Raw genomic sequence first — 27,117 nt, forward strand, 5'->3', positions numbered from 1 at the left:
TATATTAAACACCTTTTCAGGGTTGAAAGGCGAACGTATCACCCCCATAGTTGGTGGGAATGTACGTAAGGGCTTCTCCTTTGAGGGAAATGTTTTCCCCGTATAGAAAACACACAAAAACCACAAAAAAAACGACTTCTGCACATTCGCCTGCTCTTCACACTGTGTGGAATTGCACGCAATGTACAGGGAACATAAGCAGCCTAAAAAAGTAATAACAGAGCCAATTGTTCCGTGTGGAAACCTGCACTTAGCACAGCTTTCTGTGTGTACTATCACACCTGTCTTGTGAATTGAAATCTAAATTTAAAGTCCATTCAGGCAGAGTAGTAGAGCTCCCGCCAGACTTTACACTTTTGTTTGTTAGTGACTCAAGCCCAAATAACGCACTTTCACGAAATAAATTATTTCAACTTCCAGTCTTAATTTTGGACATTTTATTTCGCTATCTGGATGGCATATAAATACTGACATCAGAAATACATGACATCATTGTGAGTGAACATTTTATGTGCGGAGTGATTATAACCGCAACAAAACAACATTGTTTTACTCCTGTTTACACCAAGGCCTGGAAAGTTTCCTTAGTTTTATTATGCATATATAAAATTCTTACTCCATTTAATGTTCCGTTTTCTAGGTCAAAAGCCAAAACAATAACTTTTTTACATACTAAAGTTGTAACTTTCCACCGGTTCAAGCCTGCCACAATGGCCCCTGACCATGTTATTGCTTCCCTAGAATGAAAGGATTACATTGCAACACGGCAACACAGAGGGATGCCTGCGGCACCTGCTGCGGTTCCACCTACCTCAGTAGGATAGAGTGGGAGTACGAAAGTCATGCCAGTTTCTCAGGATGCTGGACCCAAGCTTTAAAATCTCTACATAATTGGTGGGTTCTAAAACGTGCTCATCCTTCTTCACCTCCATTTTTTGTGTGAGGTGTGATGAGCTGTGCCTTGACTTATTGCAGTATCCAGATGTTCGGGTTACTTTAATAAAATGTCAAGAAAGACAGACAGACGACAGACTCAACTTCTACACCCCGACCCGCCAACTGCGATCCGCGAGCCTCGCCCTCGCCACCGTCCCTCGCATCCAACGAGCCTCCTCCGGCGGCAGATCCTTCTCCTACCTCGCCGCGAAGACCTGGAACACGCTCCCTACCTACCTCCGACAGACCCAAGACCTACTCGCCTTCAGAAGACTCCTCAAGACCTGGCTCTTCGAACAGTAGTAGTCCCCCCCCCTAAGCGCCTTGGAACCCTAACGGGTAAGTAGCGCGCTCTACAAATGTCTGTGATTGATTGATTGAAGAAATATCAATATTTCGCATTTTTTCCCATCTGCCTCTTAGTTTAAATGAAGTTCTTCACTTTAAAGAAGGGAGGCTTAGTAAGTCGCATTTTTTCTTCAACCTACTTTTCTTCTCTAGAAGAGGCAATCCTCTAAGCCAGGATCGTAATTTTACAAACCCATGTTTTGCTCCTGTTCAATGGTTCTCTTTCTCCTGGGTGGTCCTTTTTATTTTCCATACTATTTATTGCCATTGCAATCTAATTGATATCTCTGCAAATGCCAATGTAATTGGTACAACTGTCCTGGTAGTCTTAGCCTGTCATTCTCAAGTTGTTCAGAGACAGAGAGAGAGAGAGTGTGTGTGTATGTGTGTGTATAGCGGTGTAAGTGACAAACGATTCCTGGTCAATTCATCAAATGTAGCTCATGATTGGAAGCCAGACTGCAATATCCCTTTTGACAACTTGCAAACATAATACTTAAACTCCTTGATAGCCTTCTTTTGTCTAATGGGAAGTGACAATGGACCAAGGGACTCCATTTGCGATTTGAAGTTTCCTTTGTACCCTCTCTGAGGGTTTGTTAGCAGTAGCTGTTGGTGGTGCTCACCTTTCATGAAGATCACCAGGATATCCAGGAACTCCCTAAAGGATAAATATCCATTGCCATCCTTATCAGCGAGAGAGAACATTGATTCCACAAACATTGACTGTGGCTTCAGACCCACAGACTCGGCAAACTCGGCACGGCTCAGCTCACATTTCAAAGCCTCTCTCACTTTCTGGGAAGTTGCAACAGTGAGATCTCCAGCATCTGCCCGGTCAATGTCAAGCACCTAAAACATAAGGAGAAGTCATGAGAAGATGCTCTAGAGATTAATCCCGGATATGTCAATGTCAATATGCCTTTACAAAGCCTTTACAATGCGGTAATTAGCATGTAGTGCCTTTACCAGTGGCGGCTCCTCCGCTATGGGGAAGAACGTCACCCCCGTATCAGCAGTTGCAGTGGCAAACCTTTTGCTACAAAACGATAATAAACCATGCTTATTATCGTTTTGTAGTAAAAGGGGCAGGGCATCGGGGTGACGATCAGTGAGGGGAGTACACTGTGTAGTTCCCTCAGCGTGCATGTGTGTTTGGCCGGTCGTCTCGGGCCAGCCAAACACACATGCGGAGTAGGCTCTTTCCAGCCCGGCACTGTGTCCCCGGGCTGGAGAGAGCATGCACAGGCTCCCAGGCTGTCTGGGAGCACCCTGGCTGGGCACTCCCAGTCAATCCTAACACTGCTCTGAGCAGCATCAGGATTGGGCTCAGGGCAGGCTGGGAGCCTATGCCTGCTGCTGCCTGCAGGATAGGAGCGGCGCAGTGGTGGCGAGTTACGGTAAGTGGAATTTTTCATTTATTTAATTAATTTCGCCCCCCCAGCACACGTCACATTGCCCCTTCTAAGCCCCATGAGCCGCTCCTGGCCTTTACCACACATTTTTACCATGCAAACCTTTAGCACGCATATCTCTTTACAACACATGCCTTTACCATGCATGGAACGTCTATTTAAGGTAAGTATAAATGTTTGTGTGTGTGTGTGTGTGTATATATATATATGCATATATATATATATATATATATATGCATATATATATATATATCTTTATATATTCACTGAAAAAACAAAGGTTACAGGAATGTTATAGTTAGGAATTAGCATTTAAAAAAACGTTGTAATTCATTTAAAAAATAAAGGGTACAGGGACGTTAGGTTTAAACTTTACAGGCAGAAAACTGCAGAAATGTAGCTGTTAGAGTTTTTTCAAGTAATTATGACTCATACCCTAAGGTAACTATAACTCATGCCCTCGCCATGCACAGTTTTCTCATCAGCAAATGTTGCCCAGTTATTATCAATTAAGTCACATAAGATGTTATGACTGTCATAATATGTGGGGTAATTAGCTGTGCATGGCAATTTCAAGCGCATGCAATTTTAATGAGAATCATCAGAAGACAGAGGAGAATGATCTTAAGACATCCTAATGAACAGGACATGGAAGGTTAATGAGAGACATCCGGTGACACTATAGACACTGATCTTCAATATCCTAAAGTCCGGAATGTGGAGAGTAATGAGAGGCAAAAGAAGGCACAGCTAAGACTGGTCGTAGAGAAGTTAATGTCCCACACATGGTGGGCTAAGGAGACGCATCAGGACACAATGTAGATAATTATGTCAGACATGTCATTGTCCACCACATACAGCTTTAGAGTGAGGCATGATCTAACAATGTGACATTGTGCGATAAGAAACCACGTAATTTCAGTGCATGAAAAAACAGCATTTCTAAAGGATTAGACAGTGCTGAACAGTAGGAAGTAATCATGCTAAAATGTGATTTGATATAGCACAATCACATAAGCATCTTTAAATTAAAGATTTTTACATCCCACAAAAATTGATACTAAGTGTATACATTTTTTGAAGGTTGTAATGTTGTCTTCATCTTGCTGGGATTTGAGTGTGAATCCCAGGGTAAACATTTGATCCTGTGCATCATTAGACGTAGTTAAGGCAGTTGTCAGACATATGTCCTGTGCATTTAGCTCATTTCACATATTTCAAAAAGAAAAGTGCCACAAAAAACAGTGAAAAGGGCCCATAACAGAAGCTAACGTGGATAACAGAATGTGTAAGTCAGTAGGAAGCCCTGCTCCTCCATGGTATCCCTGAACATACCTCCAAACCTGGGTTCTCTACACTTTGAGACAGCCTCAGTGCCAATGCTTCACATTTTGGGATCTTGCTAATTGCAACAAACACATGTTTAAGCATATGTAACTATTAGACTTTCAGGATCATGTCAATTCGAATACAAACAAAACTAGCTCCTTAACTTTGTGGTCTTTTCTATGTCTACAGATAATGCAGGTAAAGCAATCTGGATGTAGCTTGTTATACACCATGATAGCAGCATTGTAAATATTGGGGAGAAGGCTTCAAGTGGATTGATGGATCTCATCACAAAAAGTTCCTAAGTATTCACCTCGACATGGACAGTGTCTTCCTGTTCTTCGCCTGCTCTGCAATCTTAGCAGTGCACAAAATGTGCAAGACCCTTATATTTATTGAAAAAGCTAAAATACTACTTCACATAGCTTTATCTTTAACTAAAAATTACGAAGATTGAAAAGAATCCATCTCTCATTGTTAGAATGTAAATAGTAAATTCCTGTCTTTTCTGAAAATGCCTTCACAGTGGTAAACTGAAGAAAATGTTGTTCCATGATAGTTCGTACGTCTCAGCAGGAGCATTCTGGCGTGTTGAAATCCTTTCCAGTCCACTGAAAAGTTCCAATGAGGCAGACAACATCACGCAGTTGTCCTATGTTATAGTATGAAGTTGTACTTTGCATTTTTGACTGCACTGTGTCATGGTGGTATGATCTTAACATTTTGATTGGTAAAGGTAGTTTATTTTGGTAGTTTATTTATGTTTATAAAAACATATTATTTTAATTCTGCCCGTTAACCACGAGTACAAAACATTCTTACATTTTGATACCATTGCAAGTAACTGTGAACTCTGAGACTTACTCTAATAGGGGCACGACCAGATCAATGTATTGTTCACATTGTTGTCTTAATGAATGAGCAATACTTGCACAGAAACATATGGACGCAATATGAAGATGAGAGACATTGGATTATATTGGATTACAACCTTGTGAAAGTTTCAACTACGGATCAATACTTTTGAAAGAAATGTGAATGCACCAGTCACAAACTTAAGTCTCATAGTGTTGAATGTATACCATGATGGTAATACTGAGTAAGTCTTCCAAACGCCTGTGACATACCTACTGCAGGCAGGGCTAGACACACAGACACACACACACCTGCTCAGCATCAGGTACCCTCACAGGTAATAATGAGCTTTACAAATACACATAACATATGACAGATGAGGACAAGTTCTGAATGTGTGAAGAAGGGTGAATTATAGGTGATAGCCAGAAACACTAAAGTTGGGATATCCACTATGAATCACAAATGTATAAAAGCAGTAAGAAACATGAGAGCTTTGTTGTCCTTACGGAATGGATACAATAATCGTTAGGTTAGAAAACAGGCCACTCACAAAGGTATCAAAAGAAAATCTCTTTGACTTTTGGAAGACCACATAAGAAGGCTGTCAGTTGTATATCACTCCACATATTTTGAAATCTAAAGGTTAAAGATCTTGGTGGAGAAATGTCTAATGGTGAGCAAGCAAAGTAGCAGACAAGTGAAATTGATGCTATGTCCATTGCCCGTTGAAGGTGTTCTTCTAATAAACACTGAAAAGAAGTACTTGGCAAAGGGAGATACCTCAGGTGTCTCATAAGGAATAACTACATTCAGTTCTAAGCAACTCATAAGGGTGGCACTTTTTAATGTAGCATGGTACACTGCTGCAAACCATAATCACTAGGGTCCTCTGTGAGTACAATAATGGAACAGGAAAGAGCAACCTATTGTAAATACAAAACACTCTAATGTGTTTTAGGACCACAGTGTTTCACAGAACATTTTGCATTCAAGACTGTATGATTGTTTCACTAAACTGTAGTTTCAGTTCACATTCAGAAAAAATGAAAGTGAAATTTCAGCTTAGCCTGGGAGTGAAGTCTACTACAATACATTACTTAACAAAACAAATATTTGGCTGCAGCTGTGCATAGCTCTAGCCAAAAAGAAGGCTTTGAGAAGCTCAACCTTGTTTCAACTTTTACCACCCCTCTCCCGCCTCTCTCGGCTTCATCTTGTGTACCTGTGACAAAGAGTGCCTGAAGAAGGTCTCCAGAATCTCACTCCTCTGCTGTTTGGTTACCGCTTTCTTCAGAAGGTCTTGTTCACTCAACTGAGATATACTGTAGGCAATGCTGTTTGTCTCAAAAAACACTTTCAGACTACCAGTGAAATCTGCCCGGTCTTCTTCTCCACTGAAAAAGAGCACCTGTCGGGAGAAGAGAATTCATTTAGCAGTAGACATTACAATGCTCAACTTGGATTAGTAGGATTTTACCAGAGCACCTTGTCATAATGTTCTCCTGTCAGTGATTCATTTATCAAGTATTTCAAACCTTTCTGTATCCACAATTTGAGCATTAGTCTGAGAAACAGGTTACATCAGGAGGATAGTCTTGTTTGCAGTCATGCTGTGGCCTTACGTACCAGGTCGTACTCTTTGGGGATCTTCAGCAGCAGCGCTCTGCCGCCTTTATTGTTGGACTGGATGACCTCTACTTGGCTCAAGTGATGTAGGTTTATGCTTCGAATCACTGACCACCTGCCATCTAGCACTTTGATGAGCTGGTTCGTTTGAAGCTGCAGGTAGACCCGCTGACTGGGCTCTTTGGGACCACGCCATTCTGAGGCTACGGAAGAAAATGCATCAACATCGAATTTGTCAGGTGTAAAGGCAAATAGGCATTTAAAGTCTACCTATTTGCTGCTTGCTCTTGAAACGTAGACCACACCTGGTTTCTGGATTGCCTCTTGCTTACTGTTGCTCTCTACATCAGTCTGAGGCCTCTGAATTATTTATTATGTTTTATTTAAACCACCTAAACAAGGAGGCTATTCCATGAATTCATAGCTTTCATAACATAAATATTTACGCTATTACTCCTGACCCTATCTCCTTTTTTTTATATAGACCCCTAGTTATAAACTTCTGATTGAAAAGGTTTCATTTAATAATTTGAAACATTATTGAAGCATACTGCAAATAAACTCTTCCTTAATCCATTTAGCATTGCCTTAAACGATCCAGGCCCCAGTTTAAATGTTTTCTTTGGAGATGTGCCTACCCACATACCTTGAGGTAATGTTTCAGAGAAGGGATCGAAATTGATGTGGTGAGTGGTAGCAAACCCTCACCTCCATACCTCCCCCCCACACACACTGCTCCTCTTCTTCTCGTCCCCTGGCTTACATATATTTTTCAGCATTCTGACAAACTTCCTGCTGCCCTCCATGGCACATCCATGAGCCTTTGCCTGTTGAGGTGTAATCTTATGTTGTGACTTTTAAGATTTTACTTCCTACCCTGTACTTCTCCCCAGGATCCATGTGTCCTACGTGCTTCACACTTGGTTGACTTTGTCTACCACATTTAGAATGCGTTTTGAGTTTTTCATGCTTTTTCCTAATTTATTTTTATACATATTTGCAGTGATGAGGTTAGCTCAAGGCTGTATCTGAAAACCCTACAACCAAGTACAACACCCTGTCCTGCCTACGTGTATTCATTGACATCTAGTATACTTCAGTACCATAACAGCCCCAGAGTGAGAGTTCACTTCACTTCAGCCCCTTGTACTCGTGGGGTGGTTGGGTATGTTGAGAAATGTTTAGTGTGATAAAACTTGTCGGCATGGGAACAAGGTAAGCATGTAGTAATATGCTATTGTGAGGCCTCAACAGTGGCGGTTCCTCGGTGGGATTGGAGACGTGTCGCTCCCCACAATGCTGTGCAGAAAGTGACAAAAATAAAATTGTAATAAAATTATTTGATTACTATTTAATTTGTCATGCTTTCTGCCAGCAACGGAGTGTGAGAGCAGGGCGTTGCCAAAGATTGGCAGCAGTGAGTGGCAACTTTAGTTTGAAGTGTGCATGTTGGTTTGACTGGCTACCTTGCTATGGTTATACCCATATGCGCAATTCAAACCTCTCCAACCCGGCTGTCTTAGACAGCCGGGTTGGAGAGCAGGCACATACCTACAATGCCTTTTGGAATATGGAGCCGACCCACTCCAGCCAATCAAGATCTGTTTTCATGCCGATTAATAGCATGAAAGCAGCGTCTTGATTGGATAAGGGAGTTGGCTTTACACTCGTAGGACATGCTGCAGAACAACAGGGATGTGCTGCACAACATAGAGGAAGGTAAGTGTTTTTTTAAATATGTATATTAGTGTGGATTTGTAGTTATATTAGTGTTTTATGTGTAGTTTTTTGTGTATGTGTTTTGAGCCCCCTCCAAAGTATTTTGCCACCAACCGCCACTGGGCCTTAATTATAGTTTATTGATTAATTCAATCTCAGACAAATTTTTGACAACACAGTGAAAAATGAGGCGCCTACTTCATTCGGCAGCCTCTCTGAGCGGGCAGGGTCCCAATTTTCAGCAATGCTCCGCCTACCTCTGGTACCCGGAAGATATATTCTTTACCATTTCAGGTAATCCTCACCATGGCAGTTTCCAGCCTTTACTCCTCTGGCAAGGAACTACTCGTTCTGCAGGCGACCAGTCTAAGAACAGGTCAATCTTTCATCCACTGTACAATACTGTCCCCTTTCAGCGTTTTGTTTTTATATAATTCCTCACGTTTTCAACCATCTGTGGGCATCATTAGTCTTTTACAGATCCTTCTATTCTCTGCACATATGTCGTACCATCCAACGCCCCCTCAATATCAATTGGGAATTTACTCAAATGTGTTGAGGACATAACCACTGGCTGTAGCACTCCATTTGACATCTTTTCCTCTGAATGCACTGAATTTACTCAATGTGGTCATCTTTCAGACCAGCTTCAAATCCTGTTTACCAATCTGGCACCGATTCCTTTACTAGACAATTTGTTTAAAAGCCTTCTGAGCAGGGCATCATCGCTTTAATATGATTCACGTCCTTTGCTTATGCCTGTTCCCTTTGGTTTTCCAGAAAAAAATGCCCCTTAGATTTGTTTGGCAAATGACATGACCTCACCTAAATGAAACCGTCCTATTGCAGATTATGTAACACACAGGCTCTAGTCTAAACTGTGTGTTCTATTTAGGAAAGTCCATAGTCGGATCTTTACCCGTTGTCCTCTAGGTGGCAGTCTTCCCCCAATCTCACTTCTATGAAGCTGTCGTGGGACTACCCATGCAGTAAAGCGAGCACTGGGAGCGCTACGTTAAAGCCCCCTATTAGCCACAGTTTTGGGCTGACTCATGTCTTAATTAGTTGCTGAGCTGTACCTGCGCCCTTTTACAACTTCAGGCAATAGCAAATAGTTGTGTGTCGCAGAACTTTTAAAGGCATATGTTGATATTGGCAGAAAAAGTAGCACCATTTGCTCACATAGTTAAAGCAAACAACAGAACATAACAAATGAAACATGCACAAATCAATTTAGGAGCTAAATGAAAACATAGCAGGGCATGACACAACAAAACAGAACACAACACAGAAACCAAAGCCCACCACATAACATTGCAATAATGCAGCTCAAAGACAGAGCATCACAAAACACACATATCACATCACCATCAATAACATAACACATCACCACCGCACCAAATTACCACAACAGATATACACAGACGTTCTTTTCACATATTGTCGCGTCCAGAAACCTGTTTTCATGACTCCCTGTTGAAAAGTATTTGGGGAACCTACATTAATGGTTTTTGCATGCAAACAACCATTGTCTAAAAGCCAATACATACGTATATATGCACATTGCATCAGTAGTCCCTGTCACTTAAGGGTTATTGTGTAGCTGTGCTCATTGCGTAAGCCAATGGGTGATGGGGGCTGACCTTTGCCCCCTGCTGTATGCCGCGAAGGGAAGAATCAAAATGTTAATGACACTGCAGCACCCGATGGATGAAGAGGGCTGACTAAAACTCCCTACAACAGTTTATTTTACATATATTTTTATTAACATCACAACGTCTTGGCTAACGCTAGGCCTAAAAATTATGAAAACAATTGCAGTATTGTATTTTTTCCAGGTAGTATACAGTGCTCAAGGTATTTTTACCACATTGCATCGAGCATCCTCAAAGAATATAATGAGCAGTCTGTGATATATATTTTTGGAATGTCAGATCACTGTGCATCTTCTTACCTTCCACACCATCACTAGACCCCTGCCTCTTCACGCTCTGTTCCTTTTGCTTCTTCTGCATCTTTTTGAAATCTCTCTTTCGAGACTGAGCGACAATCCAAGCCACAAGTAAACTCACTGGAGAACAAAGAGAGTGGTTTGTTAATCGTGGATATGATGAGACGTATAGAAACACATATGATGCCCAGAAATACTGCATTAGAAAAAAAACACATTCAGAGATTTGACTATACGAACATGCAAGGACAATGGAACCCCGCATATATAAATACAAGTATACAGACTATTAGCTTGCAGTATGAGGCACTGAAACCTTATTCTTAGTATAGGTATCTATGCATGATACAGGTCACAGCACAACACAACAACTAAATACTCAAGCAAATCACAAACAGCCAGGAACCTCATAAGCAACCTATGTCAAGTGCACATCTATTGGGCTATAAAGCAAGTATTTCATGGGGCATCACTTTATTTCCTTCAACTTCAAGCAATTCCCTACCTGAACGTGAGTGTAGCATTTAAAAATGCAATGTCCTAACTACACTACCACTGCTTTATCACTTAAAAGCTACTTTACTGTCGCTATACTGCTAAATATGGAAACTGTGTTCATGGTTAGACAAATCGAGTAATCGAGCTTGGTTATACTTTAGTAACTACAGTGGAGTCGGCTTGCATAATAATGACGGCGTGGTAACTTCCCAAACATAATTATCCTTTCAATGTAGCATCATCATACCATTACTGTACTATTATAATTTAGTGACTCAGTAATCGGGATTAGCACGCAAAACGCCATATCACCGTTCTCTAGATTACCGGGCAATGTACCAGACAGGAGCTTCACCTGCCATTCACAGCTGAGGCTGTGCTTGTGTTTTACCAGACCTGGCCATACCGGGAGCAGTAAAACTCAGAAACTTGTAATCTCTTTTCAGACAGAAATTGGCGTGGACGAACAGAACAGGAATGCCGTTTCCCTTGTAATAAGGAGTCTTTGGTTAGGAAGAGAATGGTTTAGGTTAAACCATTGGTTAGTTCTGAAAAGATGTTTAGTCTTTGATTAGCAGAGGCTGGAATAGAGGATATCAGGACTGAGGATGGGCTGCATACAATGAGCTACAGACGTGGTGGACCTCCTCTCTTCTTCGGTGCATATATGTGGGCACTCAGCGTTCATGGCACATCTGTAATGCGCACCTTGGGAATTCTAGCAAGTGTTATGTAGATCTATGGCACCCCTTCTTTCTCCCAAAGGCACAGAGGAGAGTGTCCCGAGTGGGGTTTGGAGGGGGGTGGCATGTGCACCTGCTTTGTGGGCACTCAGGCACTTTGGTATTACAGAAGTGACCTCACATGCTTGCACGGCCCCTTCTGTAATACAGATAGCTTTGGCCAACATGTAGTGCCATGTAGTGGCCTCAAACAATTGAGCTAATTACTCTGCCTCTGAGCCACCATCATATTATGGATGCACGCTCAGAGGCTAACGTGCCTTTTGGAGGCGCACTGAAGCTCACACCACCCAGGCTCACTGATCAAGCTACACCCCTGATGGTCCAACCAGTGTAGGAGAAGACGGGCCTTCTCAAATGGCAATGTATCTTTTTGTGAATTAGTGATCCACTTCTACAGTGAATGGCCAGCCCTCTGTCACCAGCGCAAGAAAGCAAATAAACATTCAATGTGCATAAGCACATAGGTGGTCATTACGACCCTGGCGGTCAGAGACCGCCAGGGGTAATGTGGCGTCCGTACCGCCAACAGGCTGGCGGTACGGAGGCCCTTATTACGACCGCGGCGGTAGCGCCGCGGTCGCACCGCCGGGGCCGGCGGTTTACCACCGTTTTAGCCCCGGCGGTGATAATCCGCCAGGGCAGCGCTGACCTGGGGATTATGACCCCCCTTCCGCCAGCCTGTTTCTGGTGGTTTGCACTGCCAGGAAGAGGCTGGCGGTAAGGGGTGTCCTGGGGCCCCTGGGGGCCCCTGCACTGCCCATGCCACTGGCATGGGCAGTGCAGGGGGCCCCTAACAGGGCCCCCGCCAGCTTTTCACTGTCTGCTTAGCAGACAGTGAAAAGCGCGACGGGTGCAACTGCACCCGTCGCACGGCCGCAACACTGCCGGCTCCATTAGGAGCCGGCTCCTATGTTGCGGCCTCATTCCCGCTGGGCCGGCGGGCGCAATCTTGGTTTGCGCCCGCGGCCCAGCGGGAATGTCATAATGGGGGGCGCGTGAGTGCGGCCGCACGGCGGTTACCGCCTGGCGGGCGGCAGTAGCCGCCCGCCAAGGTCGTAATGACCCCCATAGTCTGTGCAGCACAACATGGCCAAGAGACAATGTTGCAAACAAACTTGAGGAAGTCACTTTAGGAATACAGGCGGAATATTGTTATCTGTCTAAATGTGGTCAGATTGAAAATATGAACATGTTCCTAGTCTCTTTTCTTCAGTTTGCCTTTTTTTGCAAGTCTAAACTCAAGGAATTCTCACGAGCACACCAGATTACGTTTTGTGTTTCAGAGAGCTGTATGTTCCATGGATATCTGATTGTACAATTTCCCAACTCCCTTCAACCAAACTTCAAAGCAATTATTCCTGTTTAGCCACCAGATGGCCATGGTGATAGCAGTCTTGTTTCTGGCCGGCTCCTGCAACGCTACACCAATGAAATGTCATTTCCCGTAGCTCTATGTCATGGTGCTCTGGAACACTGTCAGATTTCATCACATGTGCACCGTATCCCACAAATATTGGCTTTTGTTCATGCTCTTGACTAATCTGAACCAATTTGCACATTCCAGTCTACCAGTTTCTTGTGCATGATCATGGCAAAACGGTTATTACCTTTTGTTTAAACCAAACCCAAACAATGGCATATTTTGGGGGGGGTTGTGTTTCTTCAGACCAGAAGGTTGTATTCAATTTTGCAGAAAGCAAATTCAAAGAACAGCAATTCTAAGAAACTATTTCACCTAAACTGTTCAATTGAAATTTTCAAGATGAATGGCATTTCCTAGAAACCATTTCAAAGAATGTGTGCTTTTTTGAATGGTTATTACATACTTTTTAAGGAGTATATGCCATTAGTCTTGAAAATCGTCTCTCTTTGGTGTTTCTGCAAGGTTTGCAGTGAGCATTTTCACTTCGTTCTCTTTCTCCTCCCACTTCCTTTGCTGGATGATGTTTCACATTTTTTAAAATTGCTCTTCTGGGGTAGCATTTTTTAATATAACATTTCTTTATTTGAGATTTTTGATTATTGATCTGAACATCATCAAACGAAATTTACAATATGATTGCTAGCAGTTAATCACCAACGACTACCATTCAGAATAAGAAAATAGTTACAATTACATAATCTAACCTACTATACAATAGGCAGATGCAAGAGCCTACAAAGTCAAGTACACATTCAAGCACATAAACAATCTACCCTTTCTCTGTTCACAGCCATCGGCAAACAGATGAAGGCATTCACATATAAGGGAAGAGAAGATGGAGAAGATGAGCTACATAAAGATCAAGCAGTCAGTAATCAAAAACAGTTCTGTCTGATAAAGTTAGAGAAAAGATGAGACTCATCGGAACAAAGGGAGACCATCTGATGTAATCTTTACATTGCTGTTTCCCCCTCCACTTTCTTTCTAATTGTTTTTAAGGCTCCTGATCGCTCCCTCCTCCTCTGGTTTTATTTAGGCGCATCCCCCCAGCACACTCCCGCCTCAATTTATTTAAAAGTAATTTATTGTTCCCATTCTCCTTTTTTTCACTTTCTTTCTTTGCATCTTTATTACTCATGTTAACACATTCCTGCTGTTGGCCCTTGCATCTTTTTTCCTACACCCCCCTTAATCAATAAACCTACATGCTCTGATGAAGATTCACCACAGGGTCCACACTTTTTTTGTAGATCACTATCATTTTTTAACAGTTCTTAGTTTTTTTCTGTTTCTCGACCAGACTAATTTGTATTTCTCCACTAAATATGAGTATTAAGTTTTTGAGTTCTCAGCAATGGGCTGCTCTTTTTTGTTTACTTCAGAATTAACTTACTGCAGACCAGAAGAGCTCTCCAAACCTGAATTGTTTGGATTAAACCTGGACAGGTGATAACCCTGTATAAGGAGCAAACCTAAGCCACATTAAGGTCAGCGAATATTAAAAGCATCCTTGAGGTCTGCATACTGCAGCTGGCAATATTTCAAGAGTGCTAGGTCAATGCAACACAATCTAGTGTTGCACTTGTATACTGCATGGAACTTCAGTAGACGTGAGCCCACATCTCCTAAGAGAAATATCAAGACTCTTTTCCATCAGTCACAAAAGAATCACAGTATGTAGAATTGTTCTTTGTTTCATGTGGTGCTTATTTTGCATTTCCGATAATAGTTAGGCATTGGGCCTCTATAAGTAATTATCAGAGTCTATTTACTTGATTTAAAGGTATGTCTCTTGTAAACTGTTTCTCTGATATGATAGACTTTTTTTATGTAATTGATAACCATAATATTGAGAATTAGAAGCTTAGGTGAGATTGGTAAGCAGTAGTGGGTGCCCTCATTTTGTCTCGAGTGCAGTTTAACCTTAACCTTACTTGTACATTAACTAGCACAATAAGCCAGCTACCACCTGATCAAAAGGGTAGGCACCCTGTTCCTGTATTTTTAGGCAAGAACAAGTTATATGATTTCACAGGGACCATCAACCTAAACAAAAAAGAGAGAAAGAACCAAAGCAGGTACTGGCCTGGACAAATGATAATCATAGCTTTTTTTAGCATAGCGTTTCATAGTTTTAATAGCACCGATGTTTCAATTCCACATAGATTTTATTTGTTATTGTATCATACCTAATGGGAAACAGCAAATGACAACAATAAGGATACCAAATCCGGCTCCGCTGCCTTCGAAATAGTCAGTGACGGTGAGGGGGGTGCAATTAGTAAGATGGCCGACTTGGATTTGTTGTGGTTGAGCACAGGGATCACCTGGAAATAAATGAGAAGTCTGACATTAAGTCATGAAAGGCAGTCATGAGGACCTAGCCTAATATCTTGGGGGAGGGGATTTGAAATGTATTTATCTAAAAGGATACAATATGAAATTATTTCTTGGTTTCACCCAAACAGTCCACACACCAGACATTAATGGCATCCTGTCAACTTAGTCAAATTCAGGATCTTATGGAAATCTGTGCCACTGTGGTATTTCACAGTTAGTGTCTCACAAAGTTTGAGTTATTCATTGTGTGGGACGCACACACCTTTCTGCAAATGAATACTTACCTGAATCTGCACCCCGCATTTTAACAGGGTATGATGCTACCTTTTCCATTTGACTTTGATTGCTTATTTTGCACTTTGCACAATGATAAACATTTTGGATCTCCTGTGTTCATCATTGCCTGTGACTTCTTCTCTGTAGTCCTTCTCTTTTTCTATATGTTCCACATTTTCTTTTAAATTTCATTTCTTTGAATTTTCAACTTTAATGTTCTCTTTATGAGTGGCCCAATAATTCTGATGGGGCTGTTAACAGACGTTATTGGAATTATACATTTTGCAGGTTTTGCCCGGCTAACAGGAAATCCGAGACAGACAAATGACAGGAATCATTGAGGTTCACTGGAAATAAGGGCCTGAAAGGCATTTTTGCTTTCACCTACCATTTCTCATGCAGTTAGGGCCCTGTTCAAACCGGTATCTTTGCAACAACCAAGGTGGCAAAACAATAATTATTTTTAAAGGAATGTGATTGCGAAGCTGGTCACAACAGATTGATAGTGCAGCTAGGGCAGACAAAATCCTTGTACTGGCCCACCAACAGTGCCTTATCTGCACCTCAGATTAATACATCCAACTCCATCAGGGCATATTTACAACGGTAAATCTACAGGTGTAGAATTACTACAAGTAACTTTACTCCTGTTCACCATTTATGAGTGTAAAGTTACTCAAAAGTGTAGAGTTGCATGTCCCTATTCCCTGAAATGGGCGTAGAGTCAGTAAAAACACCATATATGACTATAAGGCTACTACTAGAAGTGACTTTACAATAGTATTTGACGTTCCCCACACTTGTTTGAGACCGATGCAATCAGGGCAGAGATCTCTCTGTAGTAAAGTATGTGAAAGACTTTAACAGTTTCTTAAACGTTTAAAAAAATCTAAAATATTCTTATGCATAATATTAATGTTAATTGTATTTATTTATTTTACATATGGAACAATATGAAAAAGTTGCAGTGTTATTAACATAATTTTTAATTTAAAGATCAATTATTTTTAATATATTTCATTTCAAAAAGATTATTTATCTGACATTTAAATTTCAAAGTAAAACATGAAAACGTTTCACTTTGTATCATATGTTATTAAAAGTAGTGTATTTTTTTATTAAAAGTAATTTATTATTTCTAAAAATACTTATGTTAGAATACTTTTAAATGTAAAAGTTGTAAATAATATACTAGTATGTTATGCCCAAACATTAAATAACATGTGTTTTAAATATTTAAATTTTTAAATAATTCTTTACCTCAATTATTTTCTATGGGAGGGTGTTGCAGTACCAGTGGTTGGCCATCAATGGTGCTAGACTTACTCCAGCTCTGAGCTGGAGTACATTTATGGTTGTATTGGATCATTTTTGGCTGTGGTATTTTGAGAAGGGTAGTGTGTGAATAAACGCAAAGGACTAACTCCTTTGTAGGTGGGTGCATGCCCCACCTCACCCCCCCCCTCTAATTTCCCTTAATCCCTCCAATTCAGAAGTATTGCCCGGTATTGCCACTCCCTATTGTCCCTCCCACATTAACTACTGAAACGTAAGTGTATATGTGTTGAGATCTCCAAGCATAACAGTTAAGAGAGACGTAGTACATTGGTTGTAGTATTGAAGTAACTTAATACAAAATGCAGTTCGTCAATAGGCACCTATTTTGAGCTTTGCTAACATATTCTGAACTCGTGTGTCATAGTGCTAAGGGTACCCACTGGTCTCTTACCTGTGCTCCACTGAAACACGTTCGACTGGATATCAGCAGAACTAAAAGAAGTCACATTGACCAAGACGTCATGAAGAGTTATGGCTTGAATTTGTTTAATTTCAGTACTGCTAAAAAACCTAAAGAAAAGAGTGACAAGGTTAAAACATCATACAACTTCAAAAATAAACGTGGAACTTGAAGTGAGGTCTCAGTGCAAAGGGAAAAGAAGAAAGTCATGAAATAATAAAGAACAGACTTTCTGGTTGCTTGGTTATGGTATGAGGATATGCATTACCAAACTAAACAGGACATAAACTGCTTGAATTCTTTTCCACATTTTACTATTCAAAACAATCTCTTGTGTTTATTTATTGCATGAAGAATTGTGAACCAAAAAAATAATAATGAGTTGATACACAAAGAACAGGGAACAAGTAGTGATCTAAGTAATGTGTGAGTTGCACCAATGAATGCGGATAAGCTCAACATTTTTGAGAAGCCATATACACTTATGTTAGCATTAATATATGTTACCACTAATGTGTGCAGCTATATGTATGTTATTCAAATGCATGCTCACACCCAATTTCTTACTCTAATCATGTGTAATATACGCAACATACTTTTATTTATTTGTTCAACACATATTAAGCTCGGAGTGCTGAGTTCAGCAAAAACTCTGCCAACCGCCACGTGGCAAACTTTACTGCCCACCCTTGCTTTCTGGCACTCTCTGGTAGTGATGCAGCTTGTCCTATGGGAATGCTGCTGTGGTGACACTTCTGACTGTGCTGTGATAAAGGATGCTGTTGGGGTCTAGAGCTTACCTCACATGAGCAGACCAGTGGCAAAGAGGAGCCCAGGCATCCAATTTAGGTAAGGTGTAGGGTATGTCACTGGAAGTCAGAGACCGACAATTGGCGCTGAGATTGTCTGGTTCAGCAGCTATTAATCCTACAGAGCCTAGCAAAAGCTTAATGCTATGTATGAGCACTGTATTTAATGAGGAGGCTTGATTGATCCCTTCTTGAGTTAGGGGGAAAGATCTGCTTGAATATTCTAAAGTCTATCTCCACTCAGCTCACTATGGTGCTTGCCGTGATCTAGTTCTCTCCTTGCAGCGGAGCCACTCACAAGCAAGACTCTACAGCAGCTGCATTAATCCTCTGAGTTAGCTTACAGGGGCAGTAGACTGTGACCTGTAGGTTACCCCACAGTGCTCAACAGTGGGTGTATTAACCTTTTAACTCTGTTAATTACCTGGGGTTTGAATGAGTGACCATCAGGATACACATGGGTCTTTGTAGGTAACATATAAATCCCTAGTAGAAATTACTCAAATTGCAACTAATCACCTCAAAGGGCAATCACAGATTATGAAGGCAAGAGCCTATATAGTTTGAACCTGACATTTGTGGTCAATAGGATAACGTGGAGCTCTGTAGCAGACAAATCAGTCGGATTGATGTTTTGACAAGTAGGTTCGGCTGGGTACACTGAAGCAGACACCTGATGAGCTACCTAGTCTAATCTTATTGTGAATGAATGACTATCAGTAATTGATAACAGTGGCAGACATGCACTTTATGGCGTGAGGAATATTAATAAAAAAACATGTTCCAGTGAGTGCACCGACTGTCGCAGACCCACCTCTCTCTTGCAGCTTCTCAATCAAGTGCCAGTACAGCCATTGCGTCGGCAGACTGCCCTAAAAACTTTCCCCATAACCTGAGGTGGCCCTTAACCCGTGAGCCATCAAGTGAGTCTCCCGGAACAAGACAGTCTTGTCAAGCCTGACCTGTCCTTTGTGCAGAGATCCTAGATAACCACACAACTACTTCAGATCTCACAGAACGTAATACGAAACAACTGCCCTTCTCTCAGATTATATGTACTGTGAGAAACAAGACTTTTTGTAGTATCTCCTCACTTTTTGCCCCACTTTTGATGACTAGATACTGGTTTTCTGACTCTGATTGTGCCCTGGGCTCTGCTCACCTGACGCAGGGCCTGTGATCTGATTAAAAGTATATGGTAATTAGATGTAAATACAAAAGGAATGACAACCTACCTGTAAGTCCATAACATATGATACAGCATGTAGGTTTAGAGGCCCAGTAGATTTAATGTACTTAAGTGCGCACTGCTGTGGTGCCTGCTGTCATTTTTAAGGCAGACCTGCTTTGCAGGCTGCATTTAAAAGTAAATTATATTCAAATTCAACTATGGAATGAAAGGTACTTCCAAAGTCTTAAACCACCTTATTTTACATATAAGTCACACCTAAGGTCTTCCTCGGAGCCCTAGGGGTAGAGTGCTTTGTAACTATCCACATGGACATTATAGAATATGTTTTATATGCCCTGGATGGGGAAAACTGCCAAATGTGTTTTTCCCCATTGCAGAACATTAGCACTATAAGATAACATGGGAATATTTTATCAAAGTATAACTACTGATAAGAATGGGCTAAAATATAATTCAAAGACTTAAAATAATACTTAGTCACTGTTAAATTTATTATAACTATCACAGAAAAAAAGTTAGAGAACTTGCTTTTCTGATGAGCCAAAATCTACCCTTCCAACTGTCCTTCTTTGACTGGCCAACCTCTGCAGGCCTTAATGAGATGTGAAGTGGTTTGCACTGAGACAAAGGGACTGCACTCATGAGGACCACACCTGCTGCACACTCGGGGCTTCACAAAAGAGGACTTTGCCAGGCTTCTAAATGATTCCGGAGTGGACGCCCTCTGACAGGTATAAAGGAGCTACCAAGAGTAACCTGCATCACTTTCTGCCAGAAGAGCTCAGCTGGACAGGGTTCAGTGGACCTTTAAGGATTTGGCCAGGTTTATTGTGGGAATTGTAGTCCCAACGCCCCAAAGAGCAACTCCGAGATTCTGGAACCTTGAGGTGGTGTTGTGGATCTCCAAAGAACCAAAAGAAACAACCGGAAGATGAAGGACTGTCCTGCTGGAATCTTGGACTACAAAAGAGAGTACAGCACTCACAAGGCTTTACAACAAAAGGACTTTGCCTGTCTTAAAGGATAAGGAGTGGACTCCCTCATCCCCAACAGGTAGAAAAGTGCTAGAAGGGCTACCTGCAACATCAACAACAAGGACAACTCCAGCTGACAAGCTTGTTCTTGATTTTACTTGGATTGACCAGGTGTACTGTGAGTGTTGTGGTCACAGACCTCACCAGGCAAACCAGAGCTTTTGAACCCTTGGCTGGCGCTGTGGACCACTTTCTTGCATCACAAAACACTTCTGGAAGTAAGTGTGAAAGTGTTACATTGCAAGCGGCTGGCACTCTTAACTTTGCCCTAGTCAAGCATGACCTCTTTTAACCGTTTGATTGTTGTTTGCTTTTAATCTTTAAAAATTCATAGCTCTAGTTCACTACATTGGATTTTTGTAATTTTTATGTCAATTTACTCAGAAAGATACTTCCTATTTTCATAAATTGGTGTTGGATTTTTTTTGTCTTACTTATTTAACATATTGGTGTTTTCAAATGCTTTACACACCTGTCTCCTAAGATAAGCCTGCATGCTCGTTGCCAGCTACCAAGGGTTGAACAAGGTAATAGTTTATTGAGACCTTGACTGGACCTTATATTGTGACCTTATTACTAGTGGTGAGCACCTACCAACCTCTATTAATAGACCACTGTCCAACAAATACTAAGGCAAAAAAGACAAGGAGAGTGTGCTTGACGATAGTGTAGTTCAATTACTGCATCATACAGGAGCTGGACTCTAGCTGTTCAGCCAAAGTGCTGCACTAAACATCTCATTACCAGACCTGACAGCGTACAGACAGCAATGTGTATGAAATAAACATTGAGACTTAATCTCAAATAAATGTGTGATAAGCCTGCACTCCTACTGGCCCTTTTACAAAACTCCTGGCCATAGGGTAAGTGTATTAGTATAGGGTTGTTCAGGACTGACATTTTACCAGCCTTTCACAACAATGGCCATTTAAATATTTATTTGATGCCAGAGCCAATGACATTTAAGTTCATTAACAAATATACCAGTCTGGCAGTGACCAGCTGTTTTTAATGTGGAGCAGCAAGGAGCCAGAGCTGTGCGGAGAGCATGCTGCAAGAGCACTTCCAACCCCAACGTCTTCTGTCTTGGCTGTTAAAAGCAAAAGCAGACATACCCCCCCCAGTAGAACATGGCCTGCAATTTCATTTGACCAGTAGCACATTGCAGAGCTAACCCTGTTTTCAGTATTTTCAGATGGCGATTATATGTCGCAATCACCGGCTCGCCACCTCGCTTTAGCTGATGTTGTCAAACATCAGTTTCTGAAAATTAGGGGTGGGCAGAATGCCATAGAATATCATGGCGATTTTATGTAGCTCTGTAAGTTCAGCCCACGCCTAATATTGAGCAGAAAATGACATTTTTTTTCCAATTTGACATTTGTTCTTTTAAAATGAATATCTATCAAGTAAAAACTGTCCCCTTTTAGATGCCTTGGATTCACTGGAATATTTGTGGCCATAACTGCTGCACTTTTGCATTCTATTTGCTCTTCTTATGCCATGTTTGTTTGTGCAGCTTAAGTGCTCTGAGAAGTGATTTTGTAAACAGCAGTGAATCTCCTAAAAACTAACACTTGTTGGATGTGATCCTACATTTCGCTAGATGTTCTAGCAGCACCCCCAGCATTTTTTTCTTTTCCTAGGTTTAACACTTTGAAATTTGTCCTCTTCACTCTTACTATCTGCAATTGCATGCGTCATTCAAAATAGATGTACTTTAAAACACATGGTGCATGTATATGCTTGTCGAACTTTGATGCAAAACTTGGCTGTTCCTTCATGCCTATTCAATCAAAATTGAATCTGTCCCCAGAGAAATATTTGTGACTCAGAACATACAGTTTAGTACTGGAAAGTTCACACATGATAGTTATGGAAAATAGACCATGCCAGTTGAATTGTCAGTGATAAACCACTACAAACCCTATAATGCAAGGTGATCACATAGTGCATGATTCACAAAATTAGTTTTGGACATAGATCAGACTGAGGTGCACAAAAGGTTTGTTTGAGAAATGTAAATTCACAAAATATGAATTTCCACCTGCAAAGCAATGTATTGACACATAATAGTACACCAGTTTGATGCAGTATTATGTGTTAGCTCCTTTTGCAGAGGTGTAGAGTGGGCATTCCAGGACTGGGATGCTTTGCAAAGAAGGTGGGGAGTCCTACATTGATACTATTGGATCTGGAAGAAGGCTGATTTGCTTAAGGCTGATCTCTGGCTGCAGTGATGACATGAGCAAAAAATGATACCCTGGAATTTGAGACAAAGTAATTACTGCTGTTTGAGATTAATTCAAGCATTCCATAACATCTTTATTTTTGGTAAGATAGTGAACACAATTTTGGAAGAAACATTCCCAGCCTGCATCAGCCAAAAGCAAATTTCAATTAGGAGAACAGCCCAAAATTGCTGAAGATATAAGGAAGGGGTTCTCTTTGCAGAAAATATTTTGGATGTGTAGAAGAAACATTAAAATCATGTAAAGTGCAGCTAAATTATTGAAAGAATGTATGCAAGCATAAATGCCCAACTGTTAAATTCATACACAGAATAATGCATTTTATTAGAGCAAATTGGAATTCACTAAAATATTCCAGGTCTAGTCCTGATAAATGGAAACTCCTACAACATCCCTAAATGTAGTCATGGAGTATTTTCTGAATTCCAAAAAAGTAGTCAGTTTAACCCCAATGTATGAGTAAATGTATAGGATCAAACTTACACTTTTGTTAAGAATCAGGCCCATTAACATTTGATTCCTTTTTTTTAATGGATCAGTTTAAACTTTGTTCTTTCAATTTAAGATGCACTGGTGTTTGCTCCAAATTATGTCTTGGGATTTGTCTCAACATTGGTGCACTTGGTGACTTACATAGTAATTATGTGTTGCTCTCTGGTGTAGTGATGCACATGAAGCACAGCAAGGGTGACTGATGCTACTACAACTGACACTAAAAGTATCCCACTTGATAAAATAAATACATGGGCTCTCTTTGCAGAACATATACATTCTCTGATCTTAACTCATACTAAATTAAAAGAAAACACTTACCCGTTCCTTTGATTTTCAAACCAGAACCTATCCCCATCCCGGAGACGCTCAAACTGGTCCTGAATGATCTTGCTGAAGACCTCCCCTGGTTTTCCATTGCTCTCCACCATTGCTCCTGGTACAAATTCCAGCTTGGATATGTCGTTGCCATAGAGTTTTGATAATTTCTGTAAACGACAATAGGTAATGAAGTAAAATAAGATGTCAGTCTAGAAAACCAGAATAATACAACAAGCGATTATTTGGGAGCAGCTAGGCTACATGGCGTGGTTTTATGGGCACCAGTACTCTGGCATACATTGAGTGTCCACCAATAATCAGGTAGAGTTGTGGCCAAGTCCCTTCTGCGGAATCTTTAAATTTGTATACTTCAGTGGACCTACCTATCCAAATGAAAATTATCCAACAAACAGTAACTAGTGAGCTTGCAAAATGAGCATCCATGGTGCTAGGAGTATGTTTGCTAAAATACTGACTGTAGGTTGTAGCAATATTTCCAGACAGAGAACATGTGAAACTAGACTCTAACAGCATTGACCATGAAACATTGGTCTGTTTTGAGGGGTGTATTTCATTAGAAGGGTGAAGAAAGAGGGAGGTGGGGGAGGATGGACGGAAACAAACGTGTGAGAAAGAGGTGGTGAGAGTGAGGACAAAAGTTTCAAAGGTAAAGCTAGTAATGGAGGCATGAAGGCATGCCATGAAGGCATGGCAAGGAGAAGGCAGGAACGGAGAAGGTTGTGTAGTTCCTGGACAGATGTGAATTCAGCAGTATGAGGGGCAATGCTGATTTATTGGAATCTACAGAAATAGGGATAACTACTACTATATACGGTTCCACAGTGATCTCTTGAAATTTCAATAGTCTGAAAGGACTGATTAAAAGCACAGAACTTTTGACTTTCCAGCATATGCAAAAGAAGCTCAGGTACCTCCAGTAGAGCTTCATATCAGAGTAGTAGCATGTTAGGCTTTACAAGGGGTGGGCAAAACTGCATTTCATTTCCTTCTAACAGTTCTGGTGACCAAAATAAATAATTTTCAACTGAAAAGGGAGTGTAAAGAACCATGTGATAGACAGGTGGCTATATCTGCACAGGGTAGTGGATTAAAATGGAAACCAACTTCAATCTAAGAACAAACAAGAAGGATCTGTAGGGGCTAGACTGCCTGACACAGTTAGTAGTATTGGCTTCTCCATGGATACTGACTAACAGATCAATCTAACCATTAAAAAACATCATGTGCTTGTCCATGATCTGAATCACAGTTCCAGATAAATCTAACCACTGAAAAAAACATATTTGTAGGAAACAGGCAGGTAATGGGAGGCTTGAAAGTGTTATTTGGAATAGTGGATCTTTGAAGGGTTGCGAACCCTAAAGTAAGTTCCCTTTCCTAAGAAAAATGTCTGTGACAGTTTTAGGATTACCACAACAAGAATTGTACAGAGACTTGTTGATAGAATTTTAGTTCCAGACATATTGAATCATGTGCAAGGAGAAGTACTACTTTTAGCATGTATTACGAAGCAACAGTGGAGGAATCAAAGCTGAATTCCTTTATTCTCTTAGATAAGACATAACTGCGGACCCCGAAAGAAAGCATTGTTCTTGTACTTTAGACAGAATGGTGGAGAAAAGATGCAATTGGAACCAGGGGCGGCCGGTAATTTTAGGAGGGAGGGAGTGAGACTTCTGACCCCATCCCACTCTGTGATGAGGTGTCACTGATTGACACTCGCCCTGGGCGCTTCAGGGCTTACAAATGTCAGTCCTTGTGAACCGCATATACATGAGCATTCTGGAGGCCATCCATTAAGCATGCACCAATAAGAATTAAAAACCTAAACATACATCAAACCGGGAACAAAACTTTGATAAATGCATTTGGGGTCCATCATTTCAGGCACTTATGATCCAATGATGGCAGTGACAGAATAGTTTTGTTCATCTAACCTCTGTTACTGATGTGTTGAGTTCTTTGAAATCTTTTAAAGGATCCAGTCCAAGAAATTCACGTGCTTGAATATAGGTTGGAAGTCCAAAGTCACGTCCTCTCTGGATTCTACTTGCCACGTAGTCCATGCGAGAATACTTTATAGATCCATACCAGTAGTCTGTAGAAGGCACATGAAAATATAATCATTTTTTTTATAATTCTGGCACCGAAGAAATAGCAATCAAGAGGAAGAAATTTCACAGCAGACACAACACATTTAGGGCCAGATGTAGCAAGCAGTTTTGCCCATTCTGTGTCTATGGGAAAATGTGTTTGTACATATGGCCCTTAGTGCTATGCTTACTCTGTGATTGTAATAAAGCTTTATTAAAAGTGTTTGTTTTAAAAGATTAACAAATCATTTGTATATTAATAAATAGAACATACCTTTTGGAGATAATAGAGAAAACAGCCACATGAAAAATATCCCAACATTTCATGATTTACTTTCTAAAAATGCTGTTTTGTATTAAAATACTATTTATAATTCATTAATATTTATAATTGATAATGGATCACAGATTTTGTGTATGAGGGATCTGTGTATTCTCCTGTAGCACTTAGAAGCATTGGATGAAAGTGCAAGAAAAGCCCTAAATTAGTCAGATACAATGTAAAGACTAGCTGAAATGTCTTCAGGGTTCAATATTCTTTTATTGTCTGTTTCTTAAAGACCTTAATTGTCTGTCTTTGCTCAATATTATATATAAATTGTTACTGACAGTGGGCAACCAACTATAAACAAACATGTGCAAAAAGAATGCATATGAGCACTAAATGGTCTTGTGATGGTAGAAACCATGAGTTTGAGGGCCAAAATCTTACTACTCGCAGCTCTGTTTTCACAACTATTGTTGTTGAAACTACTGCTGCATTCCAGTATTCTTGAACAAACCTAGTTGCATACAGTATTTTACAGAGAAGGTCTTTCTAATTTATTAGGGTAACTTAGGGCCCAAATGTGAACAGGTGCTGTTCATGGGATAATTACAGATTGTGGTGATGCACATTTGTTTCACTGCCTGTTTCACTACTTACTTCGTACCTACTTCCTACCATACTTTGTTGTCACTACTCTAATTCTGTGTATAGTTTTCTACGTGTTTAAAGGTGTCTAAGGATTTATTGTTTGAAATGATTTGGAGTAGGATACCTCTATGCGAAAGGTTTTGTCAGTGGTAGAAGACATACTTGAATGTAGTCCAAGTTTGTATCATGTTCAGTAATCATTAACAAGGAAAGTTCATTTCAGATGATTTAACTGAATATCAGGGGTTTGGAAGCAAAAGCTCCTTCAGAAAACACATTTTGATTTCAATTCTATAGTACCATAAAATAGATTGAAGCTTGCAATGTAACTTATTTTGGTAAATATATGATAACCTTCTGGAGTTGTGCACAAGCACACCAGCTTCAACAAACACTGGTCTAGGGTAGCTAGTATTTTCACTCCATATCTCAAAGTCATTAAATGAAGATGCCTGGTTGCTTTGGGTAGAGATCTGCAGAAAATACATTACCTCTTAAATCCTCCACCACAATGTTGTCTTCTCTCTCAGCAATTTGTGATGCCATACCCAGCAGCAACTCATCTGTGTCTTTTGAGCTTTGGAGGTTTGGATTCTAAAATTAAATAAACTCATTGAAGGGTTTGGAATAGGATATGCTACTATCACACTTTATATTTTTGAGACTAAAATTCAAAAGCTGTCACTATGTAGCCTTCAGTTGAAAATGTAGTTAACTTCCATGGTGGAATGGTACAATATTATGCAACACAAAATAACCCATTCATTTATGTTTGTTACCAAGC

The 27,117-nt window shown here is 40.6% G+C and overlaps 1 protein-coding gene across 1 annotated transcript in view; it reads right to left on the minus strand.

The window, feature by feature from the left end:
- LOC138283997 (dual oxidase 2-like) overlaps nt 1–27,117 on the minus strand; it is a 150,314-nt gene that overhangs the window by 51,932 nt on the left and 71,265 nt on the right. Inside the window, exons 11-19 of the mRNA XM_069222327.1 lie at nt 26,825–26,927; nt 25,262–25,422; nt 23,304–23,470; nt 17,195–17,313; nt 15,039–15,176; nt 10,186–10,302; nt 6,513–6,715; nt 6,109–6,294; nt 1,911–2,136 (exon numbers count right to left, since the gene is read on the minus strand). Coding sequence (XP_069078428.1) covers nt 1,911–2,136; nt 6,109–6,294; nt 6,513–6,715; nt 10,186–10,302; nt 15,039–15,176; nt 17,195–17,313; nt 23,304–23,470; nt 25,262–25,422; nt 26,825–26,927 — 1,420 coding nt within the window. The remainder of the gene's footprint in view (nt 1–1,910; nt 2,137–6,108; nt 6,295–6,512; nt 6,716–10,185; nt 10,303–15,038; nt 15,177–17,194; nt 17,314–23,303; nt 23,471–25,261; nt 25,423–26,824; nt 26,928–27,117) is intronic.

Source organism: Pleurodeles waltl, chromosome 3_1, assembly GCF_031143425.1.
Source record: "Pleurodeles waltl isolate 20211129_DDA chromosome 3_1, aPleWal1.hap1.20221129, whole genome shotgun sequence".
Lineage (NCBI taxonomy): Eukaryota > Metazoa > Chordata > Amphibia > Caudata > Salamandridae > Pleurodeles > Pleurodeles waltl.